This window comes from Stegostoma tigrinum, chromosome 37, assembly GCF_030684315.1.
Source record: "Stegostoma tigrinum isolate sSteTig4 chromosome 37, sSteTig4.hap1, whole genome shotgun sequence".
NCBI lineage: Eukaryota > Metazoa > Chordata > Chondrichthyes > Orectolobiformes > Stegostomatidae > Stegostoma > Stegostoma tigrinum.
This window is the reverse complement of record NC_081390.1, coordinates 9,640,298-9,659,246: the sequence shown is the minus strand read 5'-3', so window position 1 is coordinate 9,659,246 and position 18,949 is coordinate 9,640,298. Positions and strand designations below refer to the sequence as shown.

Below are 18,949 nucleotides of genomic sequence, written 5' to 3'. Positions count from 1 at the left end.
CAACTGCACCTCCCAGTCGCAAACCATTTCCACTCCCCCTCCCATTCTCTGGATGACATGTCCATCATGGGCCTCCTGCACTGCCACAATGATGCCACCCGAAGGTTGCAGGAACAGCAACTCATATTCCGCCTGGGAACCCTGCAGCCATATGGTATCAATGTGGACTTCACCAGTTTCAAAATCTCCCCTTCCCCTACTGCATCCCTCAACCAGCCCAGTTCGTCCCCTCCCCCCACTGCACCACACAACCAGCCCAGCTCTTCCCCCCACACCCACTGCATCCCAAAACCAGTCCAACCTGTCTCTGCCTCCCTAACCGGTTCTTCCTCTCACCCATCCCTTCCTCCCACCCCAAGCCGCACCCCCAGCTACCTACTAACCTCATCCCACCTCCTTGACCTGTCCGTCTTCCCTGGACTGACCTATCCCCTCCCTACCTCCCCATCTATTCTCTCTCCACCTATCTTCTTTACTCTCCATCTTCGGTCCACCTCCCCCTCTCTCCCTATTTATTCCAGTTCCCTCTCCCCATCCCCCTCTCTGATGAAGGGTCTAGGCCCGAAACGTCAGCTTTTGTGCTCCTGAGATGCTGCTTGGCCTGCTGTGTTCATCCAGCCTCACATTTTATTACCATCAAATGCATGCCTAATCTACACTTCTGCAATATTGTCTTGAAAATGCCCAAAAAATACAGAGCTATTGGTCTAAATTCCAGGTAGATATCAGGTTATCAGTTTAAAAGAAAGTGATTGGAAGGATCCTTTCTGATTGTAACTGCATTGTCAAGTTCTAAGAATTGAAGCCATTCAAAAGTAAGTGTTTTATTTACTTGAAAATTGTTCTCTTTATTGGGAATCAAACCATGGCCAGACAGTTCAACTTGAATCATAACATCCATTCCAAATTATTTCAAAGTAACCTGCATTTAGGTGGAGGTTAGAAAGTTAAATATCTGTCTGTAGATGACTGAAGAGATTTACTACTACAAATGCGCCCTTTTTGAAATTTGGTACCAAAATGTTCTTGCAATAACTAACCTAAAGAAGGTGGCTGTCCTCGTATAACACCATTCTTCATTCTCTCTTCCCACTCCAGCACTTCCTTGTATATCAACTCTGCAGACAACAAATGAGATTAATCGGTTTATTAAAACACAGGCTTATAGGGTGTAATAACCCCTAGACCGCAACAACTATTATATCTACATCATTTAGGAAAGAACAACAACTTTGGTGTTCATCCTGAAAATACCAAATCCAGAAACACACACGCTACAGTTATTGCACATTGCTGGCTCATCAGAATCAGTCTCGTGCCATGAAAAGCCAAAAGAAAAAGAACAAAAGTCCCAGATTACTTCAGACTTTCTTGGGAGAAATGAGGTGTGTTTTAGGGACTGTACACTACAAAAGGGTTACATATCTGTGATCTCCTTTGCAGTGGGAAGACTGGATATAGTTGTAGTGACTGCTTTGCAAAACATTCCCATTCAGTTCCCAGGTGTGTTTCCAAACACAGTTGTACATCATTTTAGATAACAAGGTGCGGAGCTGGATGAACACAGCAGGCCAAGCAGCATCAGAGGAGCACAAAGACTGACGTTTCGGGCCTAGACACTTCAGAAAATTTTTCTGAAGGAGGGTCTAGGCCCAAAACGTCAGCCTTCCTGCTCCTCTGATGCTGCTTGGTCTGCTGTGTTCATCCAGCTCCGTACCTTGTTATCTCAGTTTCTCCAGCGTTTGCAGTTCCTACTATCTCTGTCGATCATTTTAATTCTTTTAGCTTCCCAAATTTTCAGTGAGGCTCACTGCAAACTCAAGGAATGCCACTTTGTCATCTGATGAGCTGGCTTCACCATCAAGTTTGACAACTTCAGGTCGTAATTTGAGACCCAGTTTTGAGATGCTTGACTCTATTGCTGGCTTGGTTTTGAGACAGCAGCTGTTGGTAATTATTCTGCTATTTTGCTTATTCTTCCACCAGACGAATCTTTCATTTCTATGCTTACCTCATTATCATTGCTTTTCACCAGAGACTTTCCCTTCTATCCTTGGCCTTGCACCCCATCCCCTCCTTTTTCTGCTTCTGTTCTTGCTTTTAACCTGTTAAGTCTCCATCTTTTAAAGTCTGATGGAAGTTTTTCCAAGTTGGAGTTATAAGGTGGAGCTAGATAATGGAATGTCTAAAGGTTTATAAAATCACAAGGGGTACAGATAAGATGAATGACAGGCGCCTTTTCCCCAGGCAGGAGGATTTCAAAAACAGGGGGCATTTTTAAAGGTGAGGGGAAAGAGATGTAAAAGAAACTCATACATCAGGTCAACTTTGCTTTTAAACAGTGTGTTACGTGTGTGGGATGAACTTCCAGAGGAAGTTCGTGGATGCTGGCACAGTTACAATGTTTAAAAGACACTTAGGTAAGTATATAGATAAGAAATGTTTGGAAGGATAGGAGTCCAGTGAAGAAGGGTGAGACTAGTTTAGTTTGGGATTACGGTTCGCAGAAACTGGTTGGACTGAAGGGTCTGATTTTGTGCTATGTGATTCCACGACTCTTACAACTTGACCCAGATCAGCCGGTTTCTGGGTTGTAAGCCATACATTTGGCCTATCATGCTCATTTGGACTCTGTCAAAATTGACTTCACTGGGAACTGCACAGGATGTCTGAACTTCCAATAATCAAACTCCCTGCTCCCTAGGAACCACCATGAATGGATTCAGAATCTGATTCCAGAGTCTGAGAGGTTGGGCCTTACTGCAGTACTTTCACTTCCGTAGTCACCTAAGAAATGCAAGACAGTTTAAAATCTATTTGAACATCAAGGTAACTAAAGACCCGACACTCAACCACTCTCACGGACATCCTGAGCCCCTAAAGCCGCCAACCCACCTGATCATCCATTCTCAAACATCCTACACTGGACTTCCAAACCCATCACATGACAGGTTAGCCCTCTCTGACCCACCAGTGTCGATTGTTTACCGAGGGACCACTGTGCTGCTCATTTTTGGAGAAACTAGATCCAGAAGATCCGACAAGAAGCACAGGACAGCACTGATGCTGAGCAAAGTGCGAGCTAAGTGGCAAACTACCGATGATTGCGCCTCACTGTGAAAATCCCAGCCGTTGACTTACTTCCTTCTCTAAGCTGACAAAGCGCCAAGTACTTCAAGCATTTTTTAAAAAATGGGCGAGGGGGAGATAAACTTTCAGATTTTCAGCATCTTCAGTTGTCTGCCTTTGCTTTCAATGAAATGGGTTTAAGATGTTCTGCCTACCTCCTATCAACGTGGGAGTCTCATCAGGAAGGGAGACCCCTATTCAAAGAAACGCCAAGAATGAAGCTACTTATAAATTTTGAAAAGGAAAATATGCTACATTAGTATGGTAGTTTGTTTCATAAAGAGGGAGAATACTTCTAACAATTCTGCATATCCTTTCCTTCATTTTTGATCGTAGTTAATTAAATTCGTTGCTCTAGGAAAGTGTTGGAAGCCTAGTTCATGCAACTTCAACGAAAAGCACTAATCCTCATGCACATTACATTTTAAACTCAAGTGGAATACAGGTCAAATATTTTCAGCATTCAGCAAAGAGCGCACTCATTTCTACATCTTACCTTTCCACTCATCTATAGTGTGATCCCTCTCATCTAGCTGCTTGTCATATATCTTGGGCGGTGGCTAGAAAAATAAGTTGAAATCTCGTTAGGCAAATCCTTCATCATAGAATGCCTACAGTGCGGAAGCAGGACATTCAAACCAACAAGACTCCAAACAGTGCGCCTAGATTTTAGCTGGAATTGAAGTTTGTTTATCAATGCCAAAAATTTGGCTTAGTTTGTCCCTACAATTTTTATTCACTAAAATAGATAAGGACAGGTTGGGATGTGGGGATGTAAATGATTTGTAAAGCTAACATTTTGTATTTATAGCTATTAACAACAACCCATTTTGACTGTGAAAATCATGGCAATAGTTGAAATGCAGTACAGTCTGTTTCCTCTCATCCTTCTGAACCAATTCATTTACCTTTGTCTAAACCTCATTGAATTTAAGATATTTATCCTTCTACATGTGAATTACTAGGCTTTATTGAGCAAAAGAAGTTCACTCACATGGCTGCAACGAAATGGGTGTTAAATTCAGGCTCTGGCTAATAAGCAACAAGTAACATTTGCTACTCACAAAAACCAGGCAATGACCATCACCAGTCAGAGACAAGGTAACCATCGCCCCTTGATATTCAATGGTGTTAGCCTCACTGAATCCCCCACTATCAACACCCTGGGGGTTATCATTGACCAGAAACTCAACTGGAATCACCACATAAACACAGTGCCTTACAAGAACAGGTCAGGAGCTGGGATTACTGTGGTGAGCAACTGTCCTCCTGGCTCCCCAAAGCCTGTCCACCAACTACAAGATACAAGTCAGGAGTGTGATGGAATACTCCCCACTTGCCTGGATGAGTGTAGCCCCAACACTCTAAGCTTGACACCATCCAGGGCAAACCATCCTGCTCAATTGGTGCTACTTTCACAATCATCCTCTTCCTCCACCCCCTGACATGCAGTGGCAGTGTGCACTGTCTACACTGCAGAAATACACCAAACAGACCAGCACCTTTCAAACCTACAACCACTTTCACTTGGAAGGGCAAGGGCAGCAGGTATGTGGGAACACCATCTTCAAGTTGCCCTCCAAGCCCCTCCCATTCATTCACTGTCACTGGGCCAAAGTCCTGGAATTCGCTCCCTAATGGCATTCTGGGTCACCTCACAGCAGGTGAACTACTGCTGTTCAAGAAGGCAACTCACCACCACCTTCAAGGGCAATAAAGGCCGAGCAGTCAGCAACAACCAAATCCCATAAACCAGTTTTTAAAAAAGAAAATCAGATCATGACATTCACTGCTCATGGGCAAACCTAACAATGTAGTGTCTATAATAATGGGTAGGCACAATAAACAATCGACAAAAAAAATTCTGTCCTGCTAGTGAATATGATGTATTTCCAAGTCAGGATGGCAAGTGGCCTGGAGAGGAACTTACAGATAGTGATGTCCCCAAATATCTGTGCTTGTCTTTCAAGACAGAAATGGTCATGGTTTGGAAGATGCTAAGGGGGTTGGCGACCTCTGCAGTGCATCTTGTAAATGGTACACACTGCTGCTACAGAGCATCAATGGTGCAGGGAGTCGAAGTTTGTTAATGTGATGCCAGTTCAGGCAAGTGGGGAGTATACTATTACACCTGTGACTTGTACCTTATAGGCAGTGGACAGGCTTGTGAATCAGGTGGTTAGTTACTCACTGCAGCATTCCTAGCCTCCAACCTGCTCTTGTAGGCACTCTACACTTTAAAAATGCATTTTTATTGACCTAAGAGACACAGTCGTCATTAACTGGGCCAGCATTTATATCCATCCCTCCATGGCCTTAAGGAGGTACTGGCAAGCTGTTTTCTTCAATCACTGCGGTCCACGTGCTACAACGCCACATGGGAGGGAATTCCATAATTTAGGTTGAGCTATACCGAAACAGAAGCAATATATTGCCATTCAGGATGGTGAATAGTTTAGAGGGGAATGTGCAAGTTCTGGCGCTCCCATGGGCTTGCTGTCCTTATCCTGCTAGATGGCAGAGGTCAGAGTTTTGAAAAGTGATGTCTCAGGAGCTTTGGTTAATTTCTACAAGTCATCTTGCAAATGGTATACACTGCTGCTACTACTGAGCACTAGTCATGGAAGTAGTGGATGTTTGTGGATGTAATGCCAATCAAGGGAGCTTCTGTGTCTTGGATCGAATCAAGCTTCAATATAGTCAATTTTAAATGTCTAGTCCAGCTAAAGTTTTAGTCAATGGTAACCCCTAGATGTTGATAGTGGGGCAGTGATGGTAACATTATAGAATGTTAAGCGAGGATGATTAATGTCTGTCTTGTTGGAGGTCATTGCCTGGCTGATGTGTGACTCAAATGCCAATCACCACTTTTCAATCCAGCCCTGGACACCATCCAGATGTTGCTGCATTCGGGCATTGACTGCTTCAGTGAATTCAGCAAGTAAGTTGGTAACCAGAAGGTAGAAACATAAGAACTCCACTGCTACAACAAAGGGACCACGAGAGTCAAAAATTTTGTTGGATTTCTTTTGAAATGTTGAATGACCGAACAGAAACAGTGATGAATTCAGAAGTGTCCGGACCTGCTCCTCTGAGGTTGCTTGGCCTGCTGTGTTCCTCCAGCTCCACAACATTATCCATGAATTTAGAATAGCTTTTTAAAAGAAAGCTGCGCACACGTATTTGAAAAAGTAAAAAGGGCACTTGGAGGAAAGGAGAAGGAGAATGGAAATAATGACATTCGCAATAGCCCACACGCATGGAAATCATTCGGTGTGGATAGATTAAAAATACTAGTTAACTACTGCAGTTTGTGGGAATCAAGCTTACAGTTTATTTAACTTGGAGTATTTCTTTTCATGCTCACAGTAAAGTAAAGATACTTTACCTTGAGATGGCCCTTTTAGAATGTCTTCAGACTGACAACACATGTTCTGTAAAATAACATGGACACCCCTATTACTTTGGGGTGGACAATCCTGTGCTTGCTACTGGAGATTCCAGTTGCTAGGATGACACATTAGGTGGCTTTTACTACATGTAGAAAGTTTTTGCCAGGGATTCATCATGGTTTGACGTATGTGGTGTGGCTTGGTGTGCTGTAAACTTCAGCGATGCCACTGGTGCCCTGAGATTTTAAAGGAGATGGCTTCTTCCAGGAAACTTTGTGCGGTCAACACAGGAATTTCTGGAATTCTCTAGTCTGCAGGTGCTCAGCAGTTGAAGGCATTCAAGTTTGATAAGAACAGATTTTTGGAAACAAATGGAATCAAGGGAGGTGGGGATTATTGCAGAGGGCTGGGTCATTAAGTATATTCAAGGGTGACATTAATGGATTTTTAATCAGTAAAGGGATTAAAGATTCTGGGAAAAGGCAGGATAGTGGAGGTGAGGATCATCAGGTCAGCCATGATCTCATTGAATCATTGAGCAGGCTCAGTGGGCTGAATGGCCTACTATTGCTCATAATTCTGTGTCTTGTGGGATTGCATGGAAAAGATTAGTTGAGATACATGTCAGCCACTGAATGGTCAGACAGGCTCCAGAGGTAATATGGCCTAGTCCTGATTGTTTGATCTTAAAGTGGGATCTAATCTGATTTCCAGTACCTATAGCAAATAAAATCTGAGGAAGCGTCACTCGGCCTGAAACATTAGCTCCGATTTCTCTCCACAGATGCTGCCAAACCTGCTGAGCTTTTGTAGCAATTTCTGTTTTTGTTGCATGCAAAATCTTTTTAGTTGCAGATGGATAAGGTTTTTACTTTGTGACTTTCACTTGCATTTCAGAGATGCTTTTGTGCCACATTTTACTAGGCAAGTACGCATAGAAAAAAAGACAAAGACAATTAAATACTCACCGCTTCTACTTCAGCAGGATCGTACCAAACATTAATGTAAGGGTGTTGCAGAGCGTCATCCACAGAAATTCTTTTTGATGCATCTATTACAAGCATTTTACATAACAAATCTCTAGCTTGGCTTGCTGTAACACACAAGGATAAACTCCAGTTAAGTGCTGTAGAGATTGTCTACCTGCCATTTTAAACACACATTTGACTAAGCATTACAAATTATTTCAGAACTGAACTGTTTTACTTGACAGCAAGACACAGGGATGATAAAACAAAACAGAATCACCAATTACCTATGTGTCATTAAAAAAAGTCCCAAAAATACACAAAATTTGGTACTGGCCAACTTAATTTGCTCCATTTATAGAGAACAAATTAACTTGCAGTCAAGAGTGACTTTTCACTGCCTCAGAAAATTGCTAACAAAGTACTTTGAAATACTACGGTCTTTGCGATTTGGGAAAATGTGGCAGCTACTTTACAATCAGCATAGTCTACAAAAATCAGATAAAAGTTCATTTTAGGTGAATCGATTGAGGGATGAATATCGTCTGCTACTGTACACGAAGAGAATGCCACTTCTCTTCAAAAAGCACACTTTTACTTATACTTCCCTGATGAGAAAGAAAGTGCTCAGCGTCTAATACCTGACCCCCACGCACCCATCCACCCCAAAAGTGACTCTCACACCTGGCTCTCCATTCCCTTAGGGAATTATGGGACTTTTGAGGCCAGACATTGCACTCAAGTCACTGGGATGGATCTTTGAACATGAGACCTTCTGAGTCAAGAGGTGGAAGCACTACAGCTTAAGCCAAGCCTGACACTGGTTTGAGATACAATTTCATCAACAAGCAACAGAACCAATCGTCAGCCACATGGATTGTGCACGTGTTAAAGAGAGCAAGTGAACAATTTGATTAGTTTTCAACAAGTCAATGCAAGTATGATGAGCTGTGTTCCTCTACGCTGTAAAATATTTGAATGCACAGCATCATTTGGAACTGCTGCATCCGTTTCAGGTCAAACAGCTGTCATTTAGACTGCATTGCCATACACAACAGCCTTTCTTTGAAACTGTGATAATGGGAACTACAGATGCTGGAGAATCCAAGATAATAAAATGTGAGGCTGGATGAACATAGCAGGCCAAGCAGCATCTCAGGAGCACAAAAGCTGACGTTTTGGGCCTAGACATTTCATCAGAGAGGGGGATGGGGTGAGGGTTCTGGAATAAATAGGGAGAGAGGGGGAGGCGGACCGAAGATGGAGAGAAAAGATAGGTGGAGAGGAGAGTATAGGTGGGGAGGTAGGGAGGGGATAGGTCAGTCCAGGGAAGACAGACAGGTCAAGGAGGTGGGATGAGGTTAGTAGGTAGGAGATGGAGGTGCGGCTTGGGGTGGGAGGAATGGATGGGTGAGAGGAAGAACCGGTTAGGGAGGCAGAGACAGGTTGGACTGGTTTTGAGATGCAGTGGGTGGAGGGGAAGAGCTGGGCTGGTTGTGTGGTGCAGTGGGGGGAGGGGACGAACTGGGCTGGTTTTGGGATGCGGTGGGGGGAAGGGGAGATTTTGAAACTGGTGAAGTCCACATTGATACCATTGGGCTGCAGGGTTCCCAAGCTGAATATGAGTTGCTGTTCCTGCAACCTTCGGGTGGCATCATTGTGGCACTGCAGGAGGCCCATGATGGACATGTCATCTAAAGAATGGGAGGAGGAGTGGAAATGGTTTGCAACTGGGAGGTGCAGTTGTTTATTGCGAACCGAGCGGAGGTGTTCTGCAAAGCGGTCCCCAAGCCTCCGCTTGGTTTCCCCAATGTAGAGGTAGCCACACCGGGTACAGTGGATGCAGTATACCACATTAAGCAGAGGTTCACCTGCACATCTGCCAATGTGGAAAGTCATCTTGGGGCCTGGGATAGGGGTGAGGGAGGTGGTGTGGGGGCAAGTGTAGCATTTCCTGCGGTTGCAGGGGAAGGTGCCGGGTGTGGTGGGGTTGGAGGGCAGTGTGGAGCGAACAAGGGAGTCACGGAGAGAGTGGTCTCTCCGGAAAACAGACAAGGGTGGGGATGGAAAAACGTCTTGGGTGGTGGGGTCGGATTGTAGATGGCGGAAGTGTCGGAGGATGATGCGTTGTATCCGGAGGTTGGTGGGGTGGTGTGTGAGAACGAGGGGGATCCTCTTTGGGCGGTTGTGGTGGGGGCGGGGTGTGAGGGATGTGTTGCGGGAAATGCGGGAGACGCGGTCAAGGGCGTTCTCGACCATTGTGGGGGGAAAGTTGCGGTCCTTGAAGAACTTGGACATCTGGGATGTGCGGGAGTGGAATGCCTCATCGTGGGAGCAGATGCGGCGGAGGCGGAGGAATTGGGAATAGGGGATGGAACTTTTGCAGGAGGGTGGGTGAGAGGAGGTGTATTCTAGGTAGCTGTGGGAGTCGGTGGGCTTGAAGGGGACATCAGTTACAAGCTGGTTGCCCGAGATGGAGACTGAGAGGTCCAGGAAGGTGAGGGATGTGCTGGAGATGGCCCAGGTGAACTGAAGGTTGTTTGAAACTGCTATTTTTTTTTAAAGAAATGAACCTAATTGAACAGGTGACTCAGCTACCAAGATCAAACCCTAAACTCAAAGGTATTTTAATTGATGCTGCAATCTTAATGCCCAGGAATCACGAGAATAAACAGGATTCTGGAAACAATAGAAGCAAGCCAACAAACCAATACCAATGTAACATTAATGGCACAGATCACAAAGGGTGTAAAATGGAAAGGGACAGATTTGAAAGCTCAGGGAGTTGAGGGATATGAAAAGCTGGCATGAAAGTGGAGTGGAGGCCTGCAGCAGACCAGCCATGATCTTGCTGGATAGCTGGGTAGGCTTGAGGGGCCAAATGGCCTACTCCTCTTTTTATATGTTCTCAGCATCTGAAATGTTGCATTGCACAGTGGCACCGTGGTCACTGCTGGGAGCACGACAGGGAGGTGCCGGTGTCGGTCTGGGGTGAACAAAGTCAGAAGTCACATGACACCAGGTCATTGTCCAACAGGTTTATCTCAGTAACTTAATTGATTGCTTAACTTGCAAACAACCTAAATTTTAAGTTTTACGCTATTAATAGAGAGGATCAATTGAATATGTCTGATTGTTCCTCAGCCAAGACTGGATAAACAGTAATAGTGCAGGATTTCAACTCCAAGGAAGAGCCCTGTCAGAGTTACGACCAAGACTACAGCACCACACGCTCCAATTGAATACTTGGAGCAGCAAATACTTTGGGAAGAGCTGACAAAGAAACAAACACAACTCTGAAAAGTACCTTTAATTCAAACACATCAGCTGAAAGCCTATGAGCGCTGGGGTGGGCCAATTCCACACAGTGTATATTACTGCTGTGAACAGCCTGAGAAATGAAAAATGTGCAGATCAATTACCTTTCAGTTTATTGTGCTCAGAATCAGCAGGGAAAAGGACGTCTGGAAAGAGCTTCTCAAAACTGTAGCCTGTATACTTGGGTCTGTTCTCTACGTAAGTCCTCACGGTGGGCTGCAATTTCTTCATGAATTCAGAGGCTGGTGTTCCTAATTGCTCAATCACTTTGTTCCATTGATCGATATCTAGAGTTAGGTAGCTGAGGAAAAATATGGCTGACAAGGCACAGAGAAACAGCAGAGCTGCTTCAATAGCTTCTATATGGTCACTGTGAAGTCATCTTCCTATGCAGAACACTTTAAAATTTTAAACCACAAAATGAGGCTGAAGTAGTGAAGGACTGAATGAAATATCTCCTTTCTAAAATGAATAGACACCATCTCTAATTTTTGCCCCTACAGTGAACCTCCAAAATCGTTAAAATACATGAGTAAAGAGCAAAATGCAATAGTAGAAATTTCAATGCACACTTCATTTTAACCAGACAGAATGCTGCAATGTGATTTTAAAAGAGCTATACAACCAAGCTAGGAATTCCCACCCATTTAATATTAAGTTTACTGATGGCATCCTGGACGCAGTGGGATGGGGGGGGGGGGGGGGAGCAATACAAAAAACATTTCAAAAAATATTACTGCAGAAATTTCAAAATGAAGCAGAGGAGGTACTGTAGATTTAAACACAACTTTGGTGTGGACCCTGACTAAATTACGGCCGCACGTCAAATCAGACAAGCCACAAGCGTACCTAAAGAGAGAGGAGAGTGTGAATGTGAAAGGAAAGGAAGTGAGCAAAATCAGGGGGTACTTAAAGTGAAATATTGGAAGAGGGCAAGTTTTAATATCAATACAAGCAGTTTAAATTCTTAAGCTGCTGCCTTAAATTGTAAAATATTAGTACTGACCATAAATATTTTAGTACACAGTTACAACATTTAACTGTAGAACTATTTTCATAAGTTTTTCTGTCAATGAGAGCATGATTTGACATTATCTTGTCATTAAACACAACTCAGTTTCCTGATTTATAAGTTCCTGTTTGAGTAGACCATTTGGTGACATTCAATATACATTTAACTGATATCAAGTAGATTAAGTGCCAGCTGAAATAAATTCACAAGCTACACAGGTGCCTTGATGGCTCAGAGATTGCAATGTGCAGCACCTAAGAGCATAAAGGTCTCAAGTTCAATTTCTAGCCTGTGCGGTGTTCACTGGTCTCAGCAATATGTGCTTGCGTGTGTGAGAGAGAGTAAAAGGCTGAGATCGATCCCAATTAGGGAGCTCATAGGGTTACTAAAATTGGTTTCTAAAGTCATGACTGTTAATCTTTGCTTGTTATGTCTATGGTTCACGCTTCAGATACACTGGGAGCGCTGTTCATTCAATAGTTCAGTAGGGAAAAGCGCTAGTGACGATTAAATGACATTTCAGAGACAGAACATTTTCTTGCTCCTCGCAGAAAGCAGAGATCATAAGATATGGAGTCCCAAAAAGTTAAACAATTTTTTTCTTAATTTCTATTTTCAAACATAGTTCGCAAGTGCAATATCTTTTAGAGATGTTCTATAATTGGTCAATTAACATTTCCCAAAACACACAACACAAGCATGGGTGTGACTCCAATTGCATTGCTGTGCAGTAGTAACATAGCTGAGATCACAGCATGCAAACACTTGGGCAAAACGGAAATCTAGATCCATGCCCTGCCATTCTGCAAAAAAAACTGTACTGGAATTTCAATGCTAAACCTGAATTTTAAATCACTTCATTGTACCAACAGAAATGCAAGATGAATTAATGGCGCATGCAAGAAAAATCAGAAAATGCTCTAAACAGGTTTTGAGTACTATCAAAACTGCTTCACTCATGCAACATCCTAACACAGGAAGCAAGAAACAAGTACAACGACTTGCAAACATGTGGGAGTCTGGAGTACTAAACAGAACTTTTTAAACACTATGCCCAAGGTTAAAGGGAAGGATACGATCTGTACCAGGGAACAACACACCACCTCTGATCATTTCGCCCATGATGCACCCAACTGACCAGATATCAACTGAAAACAAATTGCAATGACATGAAATTAACATGCAGAAATTGGATTCAAACAAAAAAATATAAAACAAACACACAAAAGACAGCTTATGAGATGACTAATACATTTTGAAGAATTCTGGAAAATAAACAGTTTGTGTCTGGCTCCTTCACAGTAACCTCAGATATCATTGGATTATGATTCAATCAAATCGTATTCAAAAAGGTCAATGTGTTGATTATCCACATAGCCATTAGCCATTTCCCAGCACCGCAGGCTGAATAGTTCTGAATTGATCACAAAGCAGTAACCTATTGCCTATTTCTACAAGCTAATGGAAACGCAAGGTTAAAAATCCCAAAATCACTACTCAACTTTACAATAAAATTCATTTCTTGTGGTTGTGTTTCAGACATTCTTTTATTGGAATTTATGAAACTGCATGGGCCAGACACAAACACAAGTAATCTAGGGCCACAGGAGCACGGTCACAACAGATTTAGCATAGATGGTCAGTACATATAAACTTGGAAACAATTTCAAAATAACCAGCAGAGACTGTATGTCCCATAGCCAGATGCAGCCTCTCCTATAGAGAGAGTGAAAGATTTGCTACGGGTCCTACCTGGGTAATTTGAAATCAATGAGGGGTGGGCAATTTAAAATGCTTAAAACATGAAGAAAAAGTACCAATTGTATCAATTATCAAGGGCTATTCTTCAAATGGCAAAACACAAGCTTGCCGCAACCACTGCAAGCAGCATTAAGGATACAGTCCCTTCCTGGAAAGAGGATTTTGTGACGAACCATTTCTCCCATAATGCACCCAACAGACCACAAATCCACTACAAGTTTGTAGCATAAAAGAAGGGAAAAATACTTTGTTGAAGCAAGTTTTACCAGAATGACTGTTGCTAACCAAAACATGAGTCTTGCGTACTGCGTGTGCAGGACACTCCGAAACATTGGAAAAATTATGTCAACACAGCACCATTTCAACTCCACCAGCATCCCTCACTAAATCTGCAGCATAGCAAAAGCAGCCACGACGTTGTGTGATGGAGCACATTCATAGTACAGCAACACATACAAATGAATTAATAAAAGACACATTTATGCTCAACACATCAAATTCAATCATACCATTGAAAGTGCATTCATTTTACATATTGTATCCCTCAATCCACATGCTCTTCTTTCTTTTACTACCCATTTCTGTTAAGGATTAAGAACCACTTCAACATTTACTGAAAATAACTTACATGAAATTTACAAAGTAAAATTTAGCACAAAAACAGCATATTATTAAAATATAGCACTGCAGGGCTATCAGTTATAACCAAATAGTTTCTGTTGATGTTTATTTGTGAAATTTTGAGCATATAAACTGTAGAACTTGCCAACAAAATGTTGACATTAATCCCCCTTATTTCTAAAGGGCAGAAAATGAAATCTGTTTAATTACTGCTGTCTTTACCCAGAATGAAGAATGTGTGTGTTTGGCTCCAAAGAGCATTCCTGGGTTTTGTGTTACTTTGGACTGATTTTGACTTCAAGATGCAGACAAGAAATAGTTTTGACCCCTCACGCCCATCTCCATGTTAACTAAACAGTCACCACATAGGTCCTACATGGAGTTATTCACTACACCACAATTTGGTAGCCTTAATAAAATGATTGCAAGCTCAGGCTTTAAGTATTTGCTGTTTTGCTCCAGTCTATTGTGTGAAGTACACAAAGAAGTTTTGTAAACATGGACACTAGCAAAATTGAGTCATAAAACAAAATTAGAAAATAAGCTTTGACCGTTTCTTGATTACTGACCGAGTTCCTCCTCAAGGGAATTTTATTTATGCATCTAAAATTAAAGAAAGTACTACGAATTCTTAAGTCAGAAAACAAAACCTTTGCTGATGTTTGGAGCCTGTTCACAACTCCTATCAACAGAAACAAATTTTGCAGCAAGTTGGTGTGTCACATAACCAAATTTTCCTTTCTAAAACTCTGCAAGATACATCAAGTCGTCATCTTTGTCAACTCATGTCACCATTATTAAATAAGTCGACATTAGAAAGTATAGGGAATAAGAACACAGATGGAAAGACTGGCTCAGATTAAAATCCTTCTTTTGAATTTGCAAGTAATTTTATCCAGATGTAATTCAATAAGATGAGGATAATACCCAACTCATTGACTCCAAAGAGGCACGCTTCTCTTCTACTCCAATCACACACAAACTTTAGCATGCACTAACCATTTTCTTTATATCCCATTCCTAGAATGACCTCTGGAGCACGATAGTATCGTGTAACCACGTAAGGTGTCATCAGGAAACTAGTTCCTGCTGTTCTTGCCAGTCCAAAATCTAAGATCTTCAGCGTGCAGTCTGCTTTCACTACTATGTTACTTGGCTTCAGGTCCTAAAAGTTAGAAACAAAATCAAGTTTTCATTTGGTTTGAGGGGAGACACATTCTGTACTGTTCTTAACCACAAAGTACGAGCAAGCAAAAGAACTGAAAAACAGAACAAGTGGTAAAAAGCAAAATACAATCACTATATAACACAAGTCAAATGGCTTGTTTAAGATGATATAATTAAAAAGACAGATAATAGACTGGTATCCACTTAGTATGAGGCACAGCAGAAATTGCAGAGTTGCACGTCACCGCCTGCCTAGCCATTAGAGCTTTCTTCAAATATATGCAAATGCAAAGATACAGAGGTCAACATGTTGTTACATTCCAGAGTCAGGACAATTTTAGGCCGGAAACCATTAAAGGTATTTTTGTTTCACCAACTTCCCAGATGGTCCCAAAAATCAAAAAACCTGGTTTCTAGTTGTATCGTATCCAATCACCTGAGGATTAAGACTGAAAATCCAACTGTGGAGTTAGACTGCCACATTCTAGAGATCTGGTTCTTTACCAAGAAGGCCATCAATAAAACACGTAGGACTAGACGCTATACACACACCACTGCAAAGGAAAACCGAAATGAGGAATCAACTCCAACAGACCCCAGAGTTTAAATACCAGGCAGGAAAACAACAGCTCTTCATCGGAGGCTGAACTGATGTTACCCAGCAGGGTAATGAAACGTCTGTGAACTAACGAACCAGCTCGGCGAGCAAACCAACCACAACCCAAGCTACAAATCTACAAGAACCTCAGCTACTGCATTTACGTTGCTATACATCTAATCCTCGTTGACACCAAATGCATGAACACAATGCCCCAGAAGTATTTGAATAATTTCTGCTGCGCAAGAATATTTCTCATTGGTCTACTTGTTTATTCAATTGCTCTCGAATTAACTTTTCTTACAAGTAGTAATTGACTCAGACGGTGCTGCATGCTCCCTGCTGCTGTTCAATCATTCTATTTGTTCAAGTGGGGAAAAAAATATAAAAACTAATAATTTTCTTTGAAAAAAAAATGTGATTTGACATTTAATGTTGTCCAAACACAATAATTTAATTTACAAAACACAGATGATGATTAGTTTTGATTAGTCAATCCACATTGATACCATTAGGCTGCAGGGTTCCCAAGCGGAATATGAGTTGCTGTTCCTGCAACCTTCGGGTGGCATCGTTGTGGCACTGCAGGAGGCCCATGATGGACATGTCGTCTAAAGAATGGGAGGGGGGAGTTGAAATGGTTCGTGACTGGGAGGTGCAATGTGGATTTCACCAACTTCAAAATCTCCCCTCCCCCCACTGCATCCCAAAACCAGCACAGCTTGTCCCCGCCTCCCTAACCTGTTCTTCCTCTCACCTGTCCGCTCCTCCCAACTCAAGCCACACCTCCATTTCCTACCTTCTAAGCTCATCCCGCCGCCTTGACCTGTCCATCCTCCCCGGACTGACCTATCCCCACCCTACCCCCCCCACCATTACTCTCCTCTCCACCTATCTTCTCTATCCATCATCCGTCCACCTCCCCCTCTCTTCCTATTTATTTCAGAACTGTCTCCCCATCTCCCTTTTCTGAAGAAGGGTCTAGGCCTGAAACGTCAGCTTTTGTGCTCCTAAGATGCTGCTTGGCCTGCTGTATTCATCCAGCTCCACACTTTGTTATTCCTATTCATATTTAGCCAAGTGTCTTTCAAACATTAGAACTGTACCCAGAGGACATTCATTCGATCCACTAACCACCCTCTAAGTAAAAAGCATACCCCTCATGTGTGTTTTTTTAAAAGTCTCTGTCCTCTCACCTTAAAAGTGTCCACCTAGTTTTGAAATCTACCATCATAGGGAAAAGACAACTGCTATTAATTCTATCTCATTTGTATCTCAGGCTATTACTACAATACAATACAATACAATGTGCCCGGCCTGCACCAATTCCTAGTCCTTGTTTAGACCCCATTGCCCACGTGCAATTTCTATTCCGCTGTTCACGTCTAGTTCTTGTGTCTATCAAGATATGCCTTAAACATTGCTACATACCTGCTTCCACCACGTGCGCTGGCAGTACATTCCAGGCACCCACCATCCTCTGAAAAATTCTCCCCACTCTTGTCCCTAAACATTCCCCCTCCTACCTTGAACTTGTACCCTCTTGTAGTTGATGTTTCCACCCTATCTATACCTCTCAATTTTGTAGACCTCTATCAAATTGCCCTCAGCCTCTGCCTTTCCAGTGAAAATAATCTGAATTTATCCAACCTTTCCTCATAACTTCTATTAAAAAGGATGGCAAGGAGGAAACAGCAGATCATCTGAGGATCATTATCCAACCCTCGGCAGACACAGGCAAGATACCAGAGGTCTGCAAATGTTGCGCAATTATTCAAGAGTGCAAAGGATAGTCCAAATAATTATAGGGTGATCCATCTGATCTCACTAGTGGGCACATATTGAAATCAACATTGCAAGTTATGGTAAACAATTACTAGTACAGGGAGAGATCAATAAGGATAATCAGCATGGTTTTGTTAAGAGGAGGTCATTTGTAACTAACGGAGTTGAATTTTGAGAAGTAGAATATTACATTATACAGTGCAGAAGAGGCCCTTTGGCCTATCGAATCATTTACCAGCACTTGGCCCATAGCCTTGAATGTTATACATGCCGCATGCTCATGCAGGTGCTTTTTAAAGCATGAGGTCATTCACCTCAACCAAGATCCCAAGGCAGCGCCATTCCAGGTGGTCACCACCCTCTGAGTTAAAAAGAATTTCATAACACCCCTCCAAACCTCTTGGTCCTCACAGTAAAGAAATAACAAGGTGTACTGATGACTGGAATGCAGTGCATTTTGTTCACAAAGGTTCCACTTGGCGAACTGAAACAATAAAGCTCCCAGGGTACAGGGAAGTATGGCAGGTTGGATCCAAAATTGGTTCAGTGGCAGGAACCAGAAGGCAAAGTTGATAGATGCTTTTGCAAAAAGGAAAGTGCCTTCCTGCGGTGTTACGTATGGCTCAGTTTTGAGTCACTTGTTGGTTCATTAAAGATTCAGACTTTTAAGTGTGGGAAATTTATAGATGACGACAAAATTGGTTGGGTGGTTGACAGCGATGAAGATGGTTGTTGACTGCAGGAAGCAATCAGTGGTTTTGTTGAGTGGTAAATGGAATTCATTCCGGTGGGGAGAGGTTATGCATTTGGGGAGAGCAAACAGAGCAAGGAAATACACAATTAAAACAGAAGGGTATTCAGAGGTGTAGAGAAAAGAGAGACTGAATGCTGGTCCCCACTGATCTCTAAATGCACCAAGACCAGCAGATAAGGTGGTAAAAGGCAACATGTGGCATGCTTTCCATTATTGGGTGAGATATAATACAACAGCAGAGCTGTTAAACTGATACCGTAAAATATACCAGTTAGACCATAGCTCGAGTTCTGTACACAGGTTGGGACACCACATTCCAGGAACGTTATAACTGTTCCAGAGAGATCACAGGGCATTTACTGGACTGTTTCCGTGAATTGAAAATTCTGAAACAAGCTAAGATCGGATAGGGTCACGTTGTTCTCTCTAGAACAGAGGCGGCTG

General features: G+C 42.5%; 1 protein-coding gene across 13 annotated transcripts in view; it reads right to left on the bottom strand.

Moving 5' to 3' along the window:
• mapk8a (mitogen-activated protein kinase 8a) overlaps positions 1–18,949 on the bottom strand; it is a 118,313-nt gene that overhangs the window by 15,415 nt on the left and 83,949 nt on the right. For 12 of the 13 annotated variants that reach the window (XM_048563432.2, XM_048563442.2, XM_048563434.2 and 9 more), the window contains 6 exons: positions 15,201–15,366; positions 12,896–12,967; positions 10,912–11,094; positions 7,490–7,614; positions 3,626–3,689; positions 1,041–1,118 (listed from right to left, as the gene is read on the bottom strand). In XM_048563432.2, coding sequence (XP_048419389.1) covers positions 1,041–1,118; positions 3,626–3,689; positions 7,490–7,614; positions 10,912–11,094; positions 12,896–12,967; positions 15,201–15,366 — 688 coding nt within the window. Of the gene's footprint in view, positions 1–1,040; positions 1,119–3,625; positions 3,690–7,489; positions 7,615–10,911; positions 11,095–12,895; positions 12,968–13,719; positions 13,792–15,200; positions 15,367–18,949 lie in introns of all 13 variants that reach the window. The other variant, XM_048563431.2, reaches the window with a different exon arrangement.